Source organism: Clarias gariepinus, chromosome 1 (genome assembly GCF_024256425.1).
Source record: "Clarias gariepinus isolate MV-2021 ecotype Netherlands chromosome 1, CGAR_prim_01v2, whole genome shotgun sequence".
Taxonomy (NCBI): domain Eukaryota; kingdom Metazoa; phylum Chordata; class Actinopteri; order Siluriformes; family Clariidae; genus Clarias; species Clarias gariepinus.
The window spans coordinates 5,941,059-5,960,846 of NC_071100.1; the positions used below are offsets into that span (position 1 = coordinate 5,941,059).

General features: G+C 39.1%; 2 protein-coding genes across 2 annotated transcripts; both read left to right on the plus strand.

Moving 5' to 3' along the window:
- The first annotated feature begins 8,625 nt into the window (after window positions 1-8,625).
- LOC128519465 (nuclear factor 7, brain-like) lies at window positions 8,626-18,368 on the plus strand. The gene is made up of 6 exons (XM_053493202.1): window positions 8,626-9,207; window positions 9,301-9,396; window positions 9,513-9,746; window positions 15,436-15,583; window positions 15,765-15,791; window positions 15,893-18,368. Exons 1-6 carry the CDS (start codon window positions 8,626-8,628, stop codon window positions 16,435-16,437), a joined length of 1,632 nt encoding a protein of 543 aa, XP_053349177.1. The 3' UTR covers window positions 16,438-18,368.
- Window positions 14,262-15,067, plus strand: LOC128519533 (E3 ubiquitin-protein ligase TRIM47-like). Its single transcript, XM_053493296.1, has 2 exons — window positions 14,262-14,843; window positions 14,939-15,067. The coding sequence occupies exons 1-2, from the start codon at window positions 14,262-14,264 to the stop codon at window positions 15,056-15,058; spliced, it is 702 nt and encodes a 233-aa protein (XP_053349271.1). The 3' UTR covers window positions 15,059-15,067.
- Window positions 18,369-19,788: the final 1,420 nt, after the last annotated feature.

Genomic DNA, 19,788 nt, shown 5'->3' on the forward strand with positions numbered 1-19,788 from the left:
TGATCTTAAGGAGCGTGGCGGATTATAGCGTTTTAGAAGACTGGTTAGGTATGTGGGAGCTAAACCATTTAAAGCCTTGTATGTAAGTAATACTATTTTGTAATTAATTCTAAACTGAACAGGTAGCCAGTGCAGGGATGATAATATAGGTGTTATATGATCATATTTTCTGGATCTGGTGAGAACCCTGGCGGCTGCATTTTGGACTAACTGTAGCTTGTTTATTGAGGATGCAGGACAACCACCTAGTAATGCATTACAATAGTCCAGTCTGGAGGTCATGAATGCATGAACTAGCTTTTCTGCATCAGATACGAATAGGATACTCCTAAGTTTGGCAATATTTCTAAGATGGAAAAAGGCTGTTTTTGTGATATTGGAAATATGATTTTCAAAGGACAAGTTACTGTCTAATATTACGCCCAGGTTTTTTACTGTTGAGCTAGTAGTAACAGTACATCCTTCTAATGTAACCATGATCAGAAAGTAAAAAAGCAAACTAGAATCAGCAACACAGGTGAACTGGAAAAAAAATGAAACTGTTACAATCCAAATGTGTGCCCTTGGTCAGCTAAATCAAATTGTTTATATATTTGACATATTTAGCAACTAAACTCTTATTTTTGTGTAAAGAAATCTTTTGGAAAAAAATACTTTTGTGTGATCTTATTTTTGTTTTCTTAGTTTTATTTATTTGTTTTTATTTTTCTGCATATCACTACCAATGTGTAAGAAATCGCCACTAGAGTTTGTTGTAGTTTTTGTTTGCAGACTTAGTTTCCCAGAAGACACTTCGGTCAGGTGATGCGGGTGTGTGGAGCTGGTTCGGTTTCGTGAAGTCTTGTGTTTGTCTTAAGGTTATGTAAGTTCTGTTTGCGTCTCTAGTGTTGGTGTAGTCCCTTGCATGCTAGCTCTTGTATGTTTAGCTTCTTCTATGTTTATGACATTGTATGTTTGGCTATTGGTAAGCTAATTGCCATATCTTTAGTCCTAGTCTTGTCTCTGGTCTCCGTGTCGCTAGTCCGGTCTCTCCGTGCTTAGTTTGTGGGTAATGTCATGTGTATCGTCATTAAGCTTGTGTCACATCAGAGCTTATGTGTACAACGTCTTAGACCCTGTGAGCCTACGCCTTGTATGGACCGCCGTCTCGCCATAGCACCTGTTTCACAATATGCTTTGTGTGATAGTTTAAGTTTGTTTGTTTGTTTTTGGTTTTGTCTCATTGTGCTTGGTTTGTTATTGTTTCATTAAAGACACTTTTTTTCGGTAAACTCCCCTCTGCGCCTATGCCCCTGCCCCTTTCTGTCCACGGCAACACCATCAGCCATAACACCCGTTTCATGACACAATGATGGGAATTTGCAGTTTATCCATTGTCTGTCTCATAACACTGCTTCAGTGGAAAAATAACAGCTTTTTTTTTTTTTTTGCGGATGACCCATGGAAATTAAATCGTTTGACTGCTCTATCTGATTGGGTGTGTTTACAGTTTGTTGGGATAAATTTGTTATTATTATTTGCTTTTTTTTCTGACCACACTGTTTGGACTCAGGGGATCAACTCCAGTAGTTTCCATAGTTAAAAGAATTAATGAATAAATAAATGAAATGACTTACAATGTTCTTATACTGTTTTTAGATACGTTTTTCTTTCATTAGTATAAAATATACTGGCAATTCACTTTCATTTGAAACAGAAAAACAATACTTAAGCACCAGACCAAGAACTGCTAGTGACCACTGACCCAGGACATTTATTGGATGTTATTCCCTATCCTGTCACTACCCTACCGTCTTTGTTAGTAAAAGCATAACAACAAAACATGGAGAAATGTTTGAGACTAATTGGTAAATAGTATGCAAGCACAGTAAGTATAAAACTGTGTTAAGTAGAAAGTAAGGTTAAATCTGCTGTTTTGTGTTTTGTATATTTACAGTTGTGGTAAAGCGAGAAGAACCGCTCGCTTCTGGACGTGGTAATGTTCGTATAAGGTGGTAAAAAATGATGGCTCCACCCGCAATAGCACTTCGGTGCAAAGTGATATTTATTTACAGTGCTCAGGAAGTGTACAGTCCACTGGTGCAATATATTTACAGGTGGCCACGCAAAAACAAGGAAGATGAAAAACAAAAAAAAGAAACCCAAAGTACCAAAAAAAACAAACAACAAAACCGAAAAATAAAGGTTGGGAAATAAATCCCAAAAACCAACATGTATCCACAATATACCAACTAAGGAAAAAAAATTGCTCAAGGCACCACAGTTGCACTCTCGCTCTGACTTGGTAAACAAGCAACCATGTTGGAGTCTGGTCTCCTCTTTTATAGGCCAGACTCCGCCCCTTCCTGGGACTCTCTCATTAATGGGTAATCACTATTCCCACTGAAACCATTACTTTCCCCTGTCACATGCTTAAGACATATTTAACACACTTGTCTAAGTTACTTACACAAGAAAATAAAAATAAAACATTCCTCTACAGAAACAATGCATTCAAAAGGTAAATTTTTCTTTGCCCCAACTTTAGACACCCCTTCAAACATTACACAATGGTTTGGCCCAAAGAGAATGTGTGTGTGTGTGTGTGTGTGTGTGTGTGTGTGTGTTTGTGTGTGAGAGAGAATATGTATGTGTGCCAGGGTTGCTCAGCGGTGACATTTAGGCCAACTTTGTCACAACAGTGAAGTAGTGGCTGTTGTGTTAGAATTAACATTAGATGATCAGAAGGCATTTTAATACTGTAGTTGTTGATGTGTATAAATCAGTACTTGGTTAGAATTTGACAAAAAAGCAGTATCATAAGACAATAAGATATTTAATCATGTATATTTTAGAAAATAAATGTTTAAAATTCTAGACAGACAGCAACATAGTCCACATCTGGCCCACATCTATTTTACAATAGATGGAATCTGGACCACTTTAAAACATTTTAAATTTTTTTATATATATATAATTCCCCCCCCCCCCATATTCCTATATTTTATTTTTGTGATATTTTTACATGCCCTTATTTGTACAGTTGTTAATTTTACTAGTTACATTTTTTTTTTGTATTTTATTTATATTTTTTAAATAAATAATAAATATTATTTTGTATTAATATTTATTCCTTATATATATATATATATATTTTTTTTTTTCTTTTCTTTTTAAGTTCACCGGCGGTCGTATAAGCATTTCACTGCATATTGTCCTGTATATGACTGTGCATGTGACAAATAAAAATTTGAATTTGAATTTGAAGCTGCCTCAGTGTTGGTCTGAATAAGTAAAATTTGATCTGTGCCGGTAGTGGCCCATTTTGCCAAAGACACCAGGCCAAGTCAGTTACACGGATCAGGACCACATGATTTTTGCTATCTGGGTTTTCTTTTTTGTTTTCAAATAAATAAATATTGACACAATTACAAAAAAAAGTTATTTGTTGTTTATCTAAGATTTGCCTAATATTAAGGCACGCTATGATCAGATATTTTTTTATTTTTTTACACAAAAACACATAGGATTAAAAGGGGGGTAATAACTTTTGCACATGACTTTACAAAGCTTATGCACATTTAGTAAAAGTGGGACCATAACGATTTTAACTCTTAATTAATATAAGTGAGAAATATTGTGTTTCAAAAGTGTTTTGTTTATGATAAAAACAGAGAAATGACTCAGTAAGTGTTTTAGTGAACATTTTAAAAAGCTTATTGTATTAATGTGGACATACAAGATGTGTAATGTTTATCTGTAGTTTCTTTGGAGAATGGCTGCCATCTAGTGGCCAAAATGTGTAACTGAGTAATAAATAAATATTCTGGAATCCGGGGGGCGTGGCATAATGATGTCACTCGGGTGAAACGAAAGTGAAGTGTGAATCCGTTATCTCATCAGTATTCATCAGGATTCAGCAGGACACAATCTCCAGTTTAAAGCTTCTCAGTCTTTCTTCAAGGAACTAAAATCACAGAAGCTAAACTGTAAGTGAGCAGGAAAAGTCAAATATATGTGTGTGTGTGTGTGTGTCTGTGTGTGTGTGCGTGTCTGTGTGTGTGTGCGTGTGTGTGTGTTACGGTGAAATATTTCCTATAATACATTTATCATTAATAATTTTAAACAAAATAAACTTTAAAAATTTAAAATTAGTTAATTTAACTGCTTTTGATTTAAACACAATTAAATGAAACTAAAGAATAAATTCTTTGTCATTTGTTACAATCTGTAATCATTGATACATTTCTGTAGTATGAAGGGAAATAAACACTTTAACACAGGCTTGTATAGAATGAAAGAATCAACTAGTAACTATACTTTTATAATCACATACACCATCCTTGATTATATTCCCATAAAAGCACAACACTGATTATTTTATTCCTGTTTGTAATCAATATTATACAGTGGTGTGAAAAACTATTTGCCCCCTTCCTGATTGCTTATTCTTTTGCATGTTTGTCACACAAAATGTTTCTGATCATCAAACACATTTAACTATTAGTTAAAGATAACACAAGTAAACCCAAAATGCAGTTTTTAAATGATGGTTTTTATTATTTAGGGAGAAAAAAAATCCAAACCTACATGGCCCTGTGTGAAAAAGTAATTGCCCCCTGAACCTAATAACTGGTTTTGCCACCCTTAGCAGCAATAACTGCAATCAAGCGTTTGCGATAACTTGCATAGAGTCTTTTACAGCGCTCTGGAGGAATTTTGGCCCACTCATCTTTGCAGAATTGTTGTAATTCAGCTTTATTTGAGCTGAACTGCCTTTTTAAGGTCATGCCACAACATCTCAATAGGATTCAGGTCAGGACTTTGACTAGGCCACTCCAAAGTCTTCATTTTGTTTTTCTTCAGCCATTCAGAGGTAGATTTGCTGGTGTGTTTTGGGTCATTGTCCTGCTGCAGCACCCAAGATCGCTTCAGCTTGAGTTGACGAACAGATGGCCGGACATTCTCCTTCAGGATTTTTTGGTAGACAGTAGAATTCATGGTTCCATCTATCACAGCAAGCCTTCCAGGTCCTGAAGCAGCAAAACAACCCCAGACCATCACACTACCACCACCATATTTTACTGTTGGTATGATGTTCTTTTTCTGAAATGCTGTGTTACTTTTACGCCAGATGTAACGGGACACGCACCTTCCAAAAATGTTCAACTTTTGCCTCGTCGGTCCACAAGGTATTTCCCTAAAAATGGCTCTCACTGTGGTTTGCTGGAGTCCCAAATCTTTAGAAATGGCTTTATAACCTTTACCAGACTGATAGATCTCAATTACTTTTGTTCTCATTTGTTCCTGAATTTCTTTGGATCTTGGCATGATGTCTAGCTTTTGAGGTGCTTTTGGTCTACTTCTCTGTGTCAGGTAGCTCCTATTTAAGTGATTTCTTGATTGAAACAGGTGTGGCAGTAATCAGGCCTGGGGGTGACTACAGAAATCGAACTCATGTGTGATAAACCACAGTTAAGTTATTTTTTAACAAGGGGTGCAATCACTTTTTCACACAGGGCCATGTAGATTTGGAGATTTTTTTCTCCCTTAATAACGTAAACCTTCATTTAAAAACTGCATTTTGTGTTCAATTATGTTATCTTTGACTAATAGTTAACAGTTTTTGATAAGCAGAAACATTTAGGTGTGACAAACATGCAAAAGAATAAGAAATCAGGAAGGGGGCAAATAGTTTTTCACACCACTGTATGTATATATATATATATATATACACTCAACAAAAATATAAACGCAACACCTTTGTTTCTGTTTCTGCTCCAATTTTTTATGACATGGACTTAAAGATCTAAAATTCTTTCCAGATACACAATATTACCATTTCTCTCAAACATTGTTCACAAATCAGTCTAAATGTGTGATAGTGAGCACTGCTTTGCTGAGATAATCCATGTCAAAATGGTGTGCCACATCAAGATGCTGATCTGACATCATGAGTAGTGGACAGGTGTACCTTATACTGCCCACAATAAAAGGCCACCCTGGAATGTGCAGTTTTTTGCTTTATTGGGGGTCTGGGGACTCAGAACCGGCCAGTATCTGGTGTGACCACCATTTGCCTCATGCAGTGCAACACATCTTCTTCGCATAGAGTGTCAGATTGTCAATTGTGGCCTGTGGAATGTTGGTCCACTCCTCTTCAATGGCTGTGCGAAGTTGTTGGATATTAGTGGGAACTGGTACACGCTGTCGTATACGCCGGTCAAGCACATCCCAAACATGCTCAACAGGTGACATGTCCGGTGAGTATGCTGGCCATGCAAGAACTGGGACATTTTCAGCTTCCAAGAACTGTGTACACATCCTTGGAACATGGGGCCGTGCATTATCTTGCTGAAACATGAGGTGATGTTCATGGATGTATGGCACAACAATGGGCCTCAGGATCTCATCACTGTATCTCTGTGCATTCAAAATGCCATCAATAAAATTTACCTGTGTTCTTCGTCCATAACAGATGCCTGCCCATACCATAACCCCACCACCACCATGGGCCACTCGATCCACAACATTGACATCAGCAAAGCGCTCACCCACACGACGCCACACACGCTGTCTGCCATCTGCCCTGACCAATGTAAACCGAGATTCATCCGTGAAGAGAACACCTCTCCAACGTGCCAGACGCCATCGAATGTGAGCATTTGCCCACTCAAGTCTGTTACGGCAACGAGCTGGAGTCAGGTCAAGACCCCGATGAGGACGAAGAGCATGCAGTTAAGCTTCCCTGAGACGGTTTCTGACAGTTTGTGCAGAAATTGTTTGGTTATGCAAACTAATTGTTTCAGCAGCTGTCTGAGTGGCTCAGACGATCTTGGAGGTGAACCTGCTGGATGTGAAGGTGCTGGGCTGGTGTGGTTACACCTGGTCTGCGGTTGTGAGGCCGGTTGGATGTACTGCCATATTCTCTAAAACGCCTTTGGAGACGGCTTATGGAGGAGAAATGAACATTCAATGCACGAGCAACAGATCTGGTTGACATTCCTGCTGTCAGCATGCCAATTGCAGGCCCCCTAAATGCTTGTGGCATCTGAGGCATTTTGCTGTAAGACAAAACTGCACATTCCAGGGTGGCCTTTCATTTTGGGCAGTATAAGGTACACCTGTGCACTACTCATGATGTCAGATCAGCATCTTGATGTGGCACACCTGTGAGGTGGGATGGATTATCTCAGCAAAGCAGAAGTGCTCACTATCACACATTTAGACTGATTTTAGAACAATGTTTGAGAGAAATGGTAATATTGTGTATCTGAAATGAATTTTAGATCTTTAAGTCCAATCGGAGCAGAAACAAAGGTGTTGCGTTTATATTTTTGTTAAGTGTATGTACATACATACACTCACCTAAAGGATTATTAGGAACACCATACTAATACGGTGTTTGACCCCCTTTCGCCTTCAGAACTGCCTTAATTCTATGTGGCATTGATTCAACAAGGTGCTGAAAGCATTCTTTAGAAATGTTGGCCCATATTGACAGAATAGCATCTTGCAGTTTATGGAGATTTGTGGGATGCACATCCGGGGCACAAAGCTCCCATTCCACCACATCCCAAAGATGTTCTATTAGGTTGAGATCTGGTGACTGTGGGGGCCATTTTAGTACAGTGAACTCATTGTCATGTTCAAGAAACCAATTTGAAATGATTCGAGCTTTGTGACATGGTGCATTATCCTGCTGGAAGTAGCCATTAGAGGATGGGTACATGGTGGTCATAAAGGGATGGACATGGTCAGAAACAATGCTCAGGTAGCCCGTGGCATTTAAACGATGCCCAATTGGCACTAAGGGGCCTGAAGTGTGCCAAGAAAACATCCCCCACACCATTACACCACCACCACCAGCCTGCACAGTGGTAACAAGGCATGTTGAATCCATGTTCTCATTCTGTTTACGCCAAATTCTGACTCTACCATTTGAATGTCTCAGACCAGGCAACATTTTTCCAGTCTTCAACTGTCCAATTTTGGTGAGCTCGTGCAAATTGTAGCCTCTTTTTTCCTTATTGTAGTGGAGATGAGTGGTACCTGGTGGGGTCTTCTGCTGTTGTAGCCCATCCGCCTCAAGGTTGTGCGTGTTGTGGCTTCACAAATGCTTTGCTGCATACCTCGGTTGTAACGAGTGGTTATTCAGTCAAAGTTGCTCTTCTATCAGCTTGAATCAGTCGGCCCATTCTCCTTTGACCTCGGGCATCAACAAGGCATTTTCGCCCACAGGACTGCCGCATACTGGATGTTTTTCCCTTTTCACACCATTCTTTGTAAACCCTAGAAATGGTTGTTTGTGAACATCCCAGTAACTGAGCAGATTGTGAAATACTCAGACCGGCCCGTCTGGCACCAACAACCATGCCACGTTTTTGCTTAAATTGCTTAAATCACCTTTCTTTCCCATTCTGACATTCAGTTTGGAGTTCAAAAGATTGTCTTGACCAGGACCACAACCCTAGATGCATTGAAGCAACTGCCATGTGATTGGTTGATTAGATAATTGCATTAATGAGAAATTGAACAGGTGTTCCTAATAATCCTTTAGGTGAGCGTATATACAGTGTGTGTTGTAAGGATTAAAATGTGTACAGTTTTCTAAAATCCACTCTCATCATGTCTCCTGTGTCAGTCATGGCTTCCTCCAACAGTGTCCTGTGTGAAGATCAGCTCCAGTGCTCCATCTGTCTGAATGTTTTCACTGATCCAGTCTCTACTCCATGTGGACACAACTTCTGTATGATCTGTCTCAAAGAGTTCTGGGACAGCAGTTCACACTGTCAGTGTCCAGTGTGTAAAACATATTTTGCTAAAAGACCAGAGTTCTGTGTCAATACGTTTATCTCTGGACCGGCTGCTCCACTTAAGAAATCAGTTCAGGTGAAATCCAGCAGTACTTCAGAAAAACCCACCCAATGTTTGGTGCTCTGTGAGATCTGCTGTGAAAAGAAATGTGCAGCTGTGAAGTCCTGCCTGACCTGTATGACCTCTTACTGCAAGACTCACCTGGAACCTCATAAGAGAGTGTCTTCATTAAAGAAGCACAAACTAATGGAGCCGATGGAGAGCCTGGAGAACTACATCTGCCAGAAACATGAGAGACCCCTGGAGCTGTTCTGTAGAGACGACCAGACGTGTGTGTGTCAGTTCTGTACTGAGGGAGATCACAGAACTCACAACACTGTTCCTGTAGAGGAGGAGAGTGCAGAGATAAAGGTGAGAGACTGAAACTTAATAATGTATAGTAAAGGTTTGCAAACTAATGAAATGCCATGACCAAGGGTTGAACATCATCTATATTTTTCTCAGACTGAGATGGAAAAGACACAAGCAGAAGTTCAGCAGATGATCCAGGAGCGACTGAATAAGATTGAGGAAATCAAACACTCTGTAGAACTCAATAATGTGAATCTACCTACAAAATTAACCTACAAAATAACTCCTTCATAACAACCACATTAGTGTAGTCCTGATATAATCATATGAAATTAAAGTATTTAGCTTAATTTCTCTCCTGTTAGAAAACCACAGAAAAGGAGAAAGCAGATGTTGTGGAGATCTTCAGTGCTCTGATGAGCTGCATTGAGAAAAGCCAGGCTGAGCTGCTTAAGGTGATGGAGGAGAAGCAGAAAGCAGCAGAGAGGCAGGCTGAAGAATTCATTAAAGATCTGGAGCAGGAAATCACTGAGCTAAAGAGGAGAAACACTGAGCTGGAGCAGCTCTCACACACTGAGGATCACCTCCACCTCCTACAGGTCAGAGTCCCTCTGTTTCTCAATAGCAATGCAGCACATGACAGGACAGCAGTCCCCATGCTGAGGGATTTCTCCTCTCTCCTGCTGTACTGTAGATTTACCCGTCACTGTGCAGCCCTCCACACACCCAGGACTGGACTGATGTCACTATTAACTCTCGTCTGAGTGTGGAGACTGTGAGGAGAGCTCTGTCTCAGATCCAGGAGACTCTCAGTGAGGAAATGGAGAAGCTTGGTGAGACTAATCAGTACTACATTTGCTAAAATTTATAAAGATCCCGTTAACAAAAGTACCGTGCCTGTTTTCCTGAGAATTCTCTCATGTTATTATTATGGAACTCCAAAGTGTTCAAAATTAAATAAATAAACAGGACATGATGAATTAAATGACTCTATGAATAAATAAGACACAGATATGTAATATGAGAATGATATTGTGAAATAATGGAACACATTTTGAAAAAAAGCTTATTATTGTGAAATATATTGCTCTCTGCTATATAAATCTACTTATTATTATGAAATAATATTTCATGGTCATTATTTTTCCCAATAACAGAGATTATTGCAGAGGCATTTTATTTATTTAATTCCATTTTTTTTTATTTTAAAATGTAATTTATTTCAAAGTCAGTCTTTATGTCAAAATCCCGTTTTCCCTGATGGCCTATTTATTTTCATAATGAGACTTTTCAGCAGAATGACTTTGAAGAGCAATTATCATCCCAAGCATTTCAGAAACATTATCACGACTCAGTACAGTGCCTACTGGTAAATTATCTATTTAGCTAAAATGTGCAGAACTGACTGAAGTTCACACCAGTCTGCCATATTCCGTGACTTTTGACCTAGGACGTTGTTGCTACAGTAGCTGTAGCGGCGGTCCGCGGAGCAGATATCTAGGGAAACTAATCGATGTTAAAGGATCAGCCAATAGGCGCGCAGGTCCAACCCACTGGCGCTGATTGACAGAACGACTTATTCTGCTGAAAATTTATGAAATATATAGGCCATCGGGAAAAACAGGATTTTAAAATGAAGACTGACTTTGAAAAAAAGAACATTTTGGAATAAAAACAGCTGGAATAAATAAAATGCCTCTGCAATAATATTTCACAATAATAAGCTTTTTTTTCAAAATGTGTTTCATTATTTCACAATATCATTCACATAAAACATATCTGTGTCTTATGTATTCATAGAGTTATTTATTTCATCATGTCCTATTTATTTATTTAATTTTGAACACTTTGGAGTTCCATAAAAATAACTGCCGTGTACATTCCTCCATCCGCGAACTCCGCCGCAGTGTGTGACGTCATCCACTCGGTCACCGCCAAACTCCAGACCCGGCACCCAGATGCCTTTTTTCTGATCTCCAGTGATTTCAACCACGCATCCCTGACGAAGACTCTCCCCTTAAAAGTGCTTACAGTGCTGCAGCCTTGTTCCCTCTGCGGAAGTCAGATTACAACCTACTGTAGTTCATCTCCAGCCAATATACAAACCCCTGGTCCAGAGGCAGCCTGCTACAGTGAGAAATGTAAGAAGGTGGTCAGAAGGAGCCACTAATACCCAGCAGGATTGTATTGGAAAGAGGGCATTGATGGTATGACTGACTGCATTATAGAGTACATAAACTTCTGTGTGGACACCTGTATACCTATGAGAAAGATTTGATGTTTTCCCAACAATAAACACTGGTTTACCAAGGACATTAAAGCTTCTTTAAATGAGAAAGGGCTTTTAGGTCTGGTGATAAGGAAGCGGCGAAGAAGGCTCAAAGAATGTCGACTGTCAAAATCAGGAGGGGAAAGAGTCTTACCACAAAAAAACTGGAACAAAGGCTAAAGAAGAACAACATGAGAGAGGTGTGGAGAGGCATGAGGAGGATTACTGGCTACAAGACGAGTGGCCAAGCTATTTAGGGTGATGTGCAACGTGCTAACGATCTTATCACCTTCTTTAACAGATGTGATGTCCCTCTGTCTTACATCACCTCCAACCATAGCTTTAATATAGGTTCCCCTGCTCCCCCATTCACCCCCACACAGAAAATGGCCACTACTTCTTCTGCACTCCCATCAATCAACATCTCAGATGACCAGGTAAAACGCGGTCTGAGCAGGCTCTGCCCTACAAAAGCTGCATGTTGAGACAAAATCACCCCCAGAGTCCTGAAATCCTGTGCTCCTCAACTATGTGGAGTCCTACGGCACCTCTTTGGCCTGAGTTTGTCTCTACAGAAAGTGCCTGCCCTGTGGAAAACATTCTGCATTGATCCTGTCCCCAAGATACCACAACCATCTGCCCAGAACGTCTACTGGCCCGTCGCTCTAACATCACATATTACGAAGGTGTTTAAGAGACTTATCCTGAATACACTTCGTCCCAAGGTGAAGTCCTCTCTTGCCCCTTTTCCGTTTGCCATCATCAGCCATTCCTGGGAGTAGATGACGCCATTATACACCTGCTCCACTGAACCTAATCCAACCTCGACAAACTTGGGACCAGTGTTAGGATTATGTTCTTTGACTTCTTCAGTGCCTTTAACACCATACGACTGGCAGTAGTGGGGGAGAAACTAAGGATAATGCAAAAAAATCACACTGCCTTGGTCTCCTGGATTATGGACTATCTGACCTGCCTTCCCCTGTATGTCCGATTTCAAAACTGTGTGTTTGACACAGTGATTTGCAGCACTGGTGCTCCTCAGGGGACTGTTCTGTCTCCATTTCGATTCACCCTCTATACATCTGACTTTAAATATAATTCAGAATCATGCCATCTCCAGAAGTTATCTGGTGACTCTGTGGTTGTGGGATGTATTAAGGATGGTAACATCCCTGAGTACCAGTCTGTGGTGAATGACTTTGTTTTCTGGTGTGAGCGTAACCACCTACAACTCAACATCAAGAAAACAAAGGAGCTGTTGGTCGACTTTAGGCAAAGTAGAACCACTGTGACTCCTATATCCGTCCAGGGAGAGACAGTGGACATGGTCTTTGAGTATAAATACTTGGGAGTCCATCTGGATAACAAACTGAACTGGTCAGTTAACACAATGGCGCTCTACAAGAAAGGACAGAGCAGGTTGTACTTTCTGAGAAGACTCGGGTCTTTAAACATCTGTAATACCATTCTTCGGATGTTTTATGAATCTGTTGTGGCGAGTGTCGTTTTCTATACTGTGGTCTGTTGGGGCTGCAACATGAAAGCGGCAGACAAAAACAAACTGGACAAGGTCATTAAAAGGGCCGGATCTGTCCTGGGCTTGGACCTGACCTCTGTTGACATAGTGGCAAGGAGGATGATTCTGTCTAAAATACACACAATCTTAAACAATTCTTCTCACCCGCTATACATTCTTCTCACCCGTTCTCTCCGACCAGAGGAGCAATTTCAGAGACTGATCATTACAGAGCGCCACAGGAGATCTTTTCCCCCCTTGTTTTATATAGTTTTAAAACTATATAACTCATCTCTGTAACATTTTCACTACGGGATAGGGACTGTCAGTAGTTACTATTCCTGTTCCCCCATTGCGATCCGTTTCCTTTAGCCCCACCAAGCGAAAGGAGCGCGCATTCATAGCAACACACGCGAGTGAGAGGTTCGCGCACACCCCTGAGCTAAAACGTGTTCTAACATTGTTACAATTATTATTATTATTATTATTATTAATATTATTATATTTTTTGTATGTCCATTATCACTTTCTACCACGGCCAGTGTTTTTGCCGATTTTCACGGCATCTGTTTTTCTGTTTCTTGTATAAGCAAAACGCCTCTTGTTGAGGAAACCAACGTCAACACGACACCAGAAATGTTATTGAAGAAATTATAAAAAGAAGTGCCGTAATATGCATTTCAGAGAGAGCAGTGGGACTATTTCCTATTTCTGTAACTACTGTTTGGTTTATCATTTACTAACTGCTCAAAGTCCACTGGGTTTGTCACAGTTCAAGTGCTTTTACTTATGTGTTTACTCACACTGAGAGTGCACTTGCCTTAAACAACAGATTTTAGCACACATTACAATGTGTTTTTCTATGTTTTTATGTATGTATTTTTTATATTTGGGTTAAACTATAGTTTACTGTAAGACTTCCTGTTAATATATTTATCATTCATAATTAACTGAATAAATTTTGAATTATGATGATTAGTTACTTCTGTAACAGAAGCTTTTGATTTTCACCCACGAGTAAATGTGACAATAAACAGTAAAATCAGTGTCATTTTTAATTAACAAAATCTGTAAACTTTGACAAATCACTGTAGTATTTAGGTACATAAAAACATTAAAGCATGCTTGTATAGAAAGAAAACAACAACTAGGAACTATACTTTTTTTAATCACATACATCATCCTTAGTCAGTGTTGTGCTGTTATGGAAAAATGATTGTTTTATTCCCTGCTTGGATAATTAAAAATATATACAGTTTTTATCATAAGGATTGCAATGGGTAAAGTTCAGTAACATAAACTCTCATCATGTCTCCTGTGTCAGTCATGGCTTCCTCCAGCAGTGTCCTGTGTGAAGATCAGCTCCAGTGCTCCATCTGTCTGGATGTGTTCACTGATCCAGTCTCTACTCCATGTGGACACAACTACTGTATGATCTGTCTCAAAGAGTTCTGGGACAGCAGTTCACACTGTCAGTGTCCAGTGTGTAAGGAGGAATTCCCTAAACGCCCTAAACTACGTGTGAATACGTTCATCTCTGGACTGGCTGCTTCATTTAAGAAGTCAATTCAGGTGAAATCCAACAGTGCTGCAGAAAAACCCACCCAATCTCTGGTGCTCTGTGAGGCCTGCTGTGAAAAGAAATGTGCAGCTGTGAAGTCCTGCCTGACCTGTATGACCTCTTACTGTGAGACTCACCTGGAACTTCACAGAAAAGTTTTGTCATTAAAGAAGCACAAACTGATGGAGCCTGTGGAGAACCTGGGAGACTACATCTGCCAGAAACATGAAAGACCCCTGGAGCTGTTCTGTAGAGACGACCAGACGTGTGTGTGTCAGTTCTGTACGGAAACAGACCACAGAACTCACAATACTGTTCCTATAGAGGAGGAAAGTGCAGAGAAGAAGGTGAGAGACTGAAAATTATTAATGTATAGTAAAACCTTAAAAATTGTTTACATAAACGGTGTCCAAGGTTTATACAGGATCTTTATTTTTCTCAGACTGAGATGGAAAAGACACGAGCAGAAGTTCAGCAGATGATTCAGGAGCGTCTAAAGAAGATTGAGGAAATCAAACACTCTGTCGAACTCAATAATGTGAGTCTCTCCTTAATGTCCTGATACAATCATTTAAGATAAAATCTTTTAGCTAAATTTGTCTCCTGTTAGAAAAACACAGAGAAGGAGAAAGCAGATGTTGTGGAGATCTTCAGTGCTCTGATGCGCTGCATTGAGAGAAGCCAGGCTGAGCTGCTTAAGGTGATGGAGGAGAAGCATAAAGCAGCAGAGAGGCAGGCTGAAGAGTTCATTAAAGATCTGGAGCAGGAAATCACTGAGCTAAAGAGGAGAAACACTGAGCTGGAGCAGCTCTCACACACTGAGGATCACCTCCATCTCCTACAGGTCAGAGTCCCTCTGTTTCTCAATAGCAATGCAGCACATGACAGGACAGCAGTCCCCATGCTGAGGGATTTCTCCTCTCTCCTGCTGTACTGTAGATTTACCCGTCACTGTGCAGCCCTCCACACACCCAGGACTGGACCGATGTCACTATTAACTCTCGTCTGAGTGTGGAGACTGTGAGGAGAGCTCTGTCTCAGATTCAGGAGACTCTCAGTGAGGAAATGGAGAAGCTTGATGAGACTGGTCAGTATTTACTGATCTAAATGCTAAAATTCATAAAGATTCTGATAACAGAAATACCTGTTTTTATCACTGCTCGTGTGTGTTTTATTGTTAGGGCATTTTGTTGTAATTTACAATAATCATATATTTTATTTCACTTCATAAAAATATGACATCAATAATATTCTTATTTTCCGAACAGAACTCAAGAGAATTAAACAATATGCAGGTTTGTGAGCTCTTATTGATCACATGACTAAATATATATTTCTTTACTGTTACACACTGTACAATGATAAACCTGATGTTCGCTGTGTTTCTGTCTCTCAGTGGATGTGACTCTGGATCCTGATACAGCAAATCCTTATCTTATTCTGTCTTATGATGGGAAACAAGTTACATGTGGAGAGACAGAACAGAATCTCCCAGATAACCCAAAGAGGTTTAATTATTGTGCTGATGTCCTGGGAAAGGAGGGATTCTCCTCAGGGAGATTTTACTATGAGGTTCAGGTCAAAGGGAAGACTAAGTGGGAGTTAGGAGTGGCCAGAGAGTCCATTAACAGGAAAGGGGTGATTAAACTCAGTCCTGAAGATGGAGTCTGGTGTGTGTGGCTGAGAAATAAGACTGAATATGTGGCCCTGGACTCTCCTCGTGTCTCCCTCTCTTTAAAACAGGCTCCTCAGAAGGTGGGGGTGTTTGTGGATTATGAGGAGGGTCTGGTCTCCTTCTATGATGTTGATGCAAAGTCTCATATCTACTCTTTCACTGGTCAGACTTTCACTGAGAAACTTTATCCACACTTCAGCCCCTGTCTTAATGATGGAGGTAAAAATTCCTCACCACTGATTATCTGTCCTGTTAGTCAAATATAATATTAATTTATGTTAATGTAATTAATATTAAGTTTGTTTATTTGTATTGCATTTAGAATTTTGTGATCATCTACATTATCTAGTCCTGTTCATACTGTAGTGAAACAATCACAGAAACAGCACAGATAAACCTTAATTGACTTTTAAACAAGTAAGTCATAATTATATACACAGCTGCACAGGACAGTTAGATTAGATTGATGCACAACTTACAGCATGTATCATCTGTGAGAGAAATCTTAATACTTACATCTTATTTATTGAGATTATCAACAAGCATGTGGACATTAGTTTTGTTTTGTTTAAATTTAGATTTGTGTTGAGCTGGCTCTGAAGGCTTGTTTTCTATGTCAAATGTAGTTAAGTGTATCTTTAGTTTACATGTGTTTATGTGAGTAATGTGGAATGTTATTATAGTCTTCTTGTTCCCAGTCACTCCTGGTTTGTTTCAACCTTATGTCTAGTGTCTTTTTAAGTCGCGAGTTTCTTCCCTGTCTCTAGTGTCTCTCCCTGTGTCTTGTGTCTCTCCTTGTCTCTAGTGTCTCTCTTTGCCTTTCATCTAAGCTCAAAGCCTGTGTATGCTCTACGCGTGTGAGTGCGCGTCACTCGTACAGTAGGAGCGCGCGTGCGTCTCACTATTGCTTTGAATGGGAATCTGTCGCTGACAGACAATGATCACTAGATGGCGCTTCGATGGAAAGTGTACACAGTGTACTAAGTTGTTCATAAAATAGACACAGTTTTATTTTTTTCATTTTGTAATCTTTTTCGTGTTTACCTTGTACTGTACAATATATATTCATTTTTTATAAATTACTGTAAAAACCTACATATGCAGTTGATTTACCAGAAAGGACTTTTCAGTTTTTTGTGTGCTAAACTAAACTTCAGGGTCAAGTAATAGCGATGATCAATGGTTTAGGTTAGTGTTAATTAGTTTCAGCTATGACTATGGCACTCTCTTGAGAGGGGATTGGAATGTGTTATTCCTTTATTTATTTTCTACAAGGGCACTAACCAGGGGCGGACTGGGAGCAAAATGGGTTAAATATTCAACCCAAATGCTGGGTCATATTTAACTATAATGCTGGGTTAATTTTACCACATAAATTGGTCAAATGTTCTGTCCAGATGTTGGTTCATTTTAACTGGAATGTTGGGTTAATTATACCACACAAATAGGTTATTATTATTTTTATGTTTAACAGTGAATCTGTAAAAAAAAAAAAAACTACTTATGTCTATTAAACAGTTAAATTACTTTGATATACTGGTTTATTACAAAAAAAACTTAAAAGTTTTGCAAACCATACATATATGCAATAAACAACATCCTATTAAATGTTCATAAAAAACGTTTATTTTTCAAAAGCACAAGAACAGATAATCAACAGCGACATCATTACTATACTATTACTCACAAGGGCAGAATGGAGTAATAACACAAATAGGCTGAGGCAGCTTCTACAGAGCAGGATCTCTCTGTGACATTAGATATCTTTTCTGCAGAACAAAACTATTCAGCCCTGGTTCCGTTTTAACATACAAACACTGTCTATGACTTTTCAAGTAGGCCTCGCTATTTCATAACAACATTACAAAAAGTGCTATACAGGTGCACACTACTTTAAATAGTTAATGTCAAAAATATAAAATGCCTTGAAGCACACATCAACCGCCCCAAGTAGTGTGCATTGCTCCAGAGCCTGTCCCACCAAAATGACGAATGCCTGAGAGCAGCGCTGGTCATCATCTCCCAACGTCAGGATGTACAGTAGGGGTACGGCCTTGACACTTCAGCCTGCTGGAGGTATTCCACCATGTTGGTGCCAACCTTAGAAAGAAATGAAAGAAAGTTAAACATTTGTTGCATAACAAAGATTAAACTGAATAAGACTATCAATTTAATGTGTAATAGGATTTATACTAAATAAAAAAATGACAAAGCTAGGGTATAGGTAACATGAAACAAAAACATGGAGACAGCTACTACCAAAAATAAAATAAGCAAAATAAGCATAGCTTTTGGGATAAAGCTCATATATATATATATATATATATATATATATATATATATATATATATATATTAGTCAGACTAGTTGATCTTGTGGTCTGTGTTGATTTTAAGCTAATTACCGAGGAGATGCATTGTCATAGCTGGGGTCATACTGGCACATTACAATCACCCAAATATTAATGGATGGATGGGTGGGTCCATCCAGTAGTTATCTGTACAGCTGACTTAATTTAGTCACAAGCAACTTTGGTTAAAGAGGGCTACCTGGTTAGCTTTCATGCAGCAGTCATATTTGCATACTACTTGCCAAAGGGGGAAAGGTGTAAAATATTGTTATAACTCGGGAGAAACGCGGACGAATTTGGACCCCGGAGTAAATTACTAGCTAGTGAAAAACCTCAGACCAGCCTGAAAGTTTAAGTTTAAGTTTTTTTTTTCCCTTAAATGTGTTTGTTTATTTATTTATTTATTTTTTATTTATAAAAAATATTATATTATTTTTTACTCTCTCTTCTCTTTTTTTGGTCCCCGGTCTTGTCTGTTATAATATGGGAAACAAACAAAATAAATAAATAAATAAATAAATAAATATTTAAAAAAATAAATAAATAAATAAAATGGCTGTGAATGATGATAGAACAGCTACACATACTCTCTGCTATGTGTTATCTGTGATACTGACAGGCCGGGGGAAAAAAAAAAAAAAGAAATGCGAAAATTTCAGCGTATGTTTTTCAACAATTTATTTTATTTTATTTTGCCTTTTTCCGCATTTCCCTATAGCATGTAGGATCGTGGAATATATCCGGTCCTCCGAAGCATTAAATGAACATGAAGAAAATGCACTAGAAGCGGTTTCCTTGTGTTTGTCTAAGGCTGCAAGGGAAGGTCCGCTTCCTCTACTATGTCAGAAAATAAATGCTCATCTATGTCGTAATGTCGTATGTCGTATTCATATTGGTTTTAATAAAAGTGCGCTAGAACGCGTTCAACTTCATGACTAGCTCGTTCAGATTTAGGTATTTATTGTAGATTGTTTGACGCGATTTTCTTGTCATACATTTCCGTGCAGCACAGCGCATTAAACCCTCCTGTAGCCCAGCTTCACTGGAGCTCTATGGGCACAGAGCTGGACGGTAATTGGATAAATGCACCAAAATCGTCATTTCCAGGGAATTTCAGCTTCTCTGGGAGTGAATGGAGCAGTGGGCGGGCCAGGACGCTGGACTGCTGAATGATGATTAAAGGAGCTGTTTAATGGACGAAACCCCTTTTTTAATTGACAGCATGTCTTAAGTATACATCAGCGCTACAGAGATTCGAGTTTAGTCC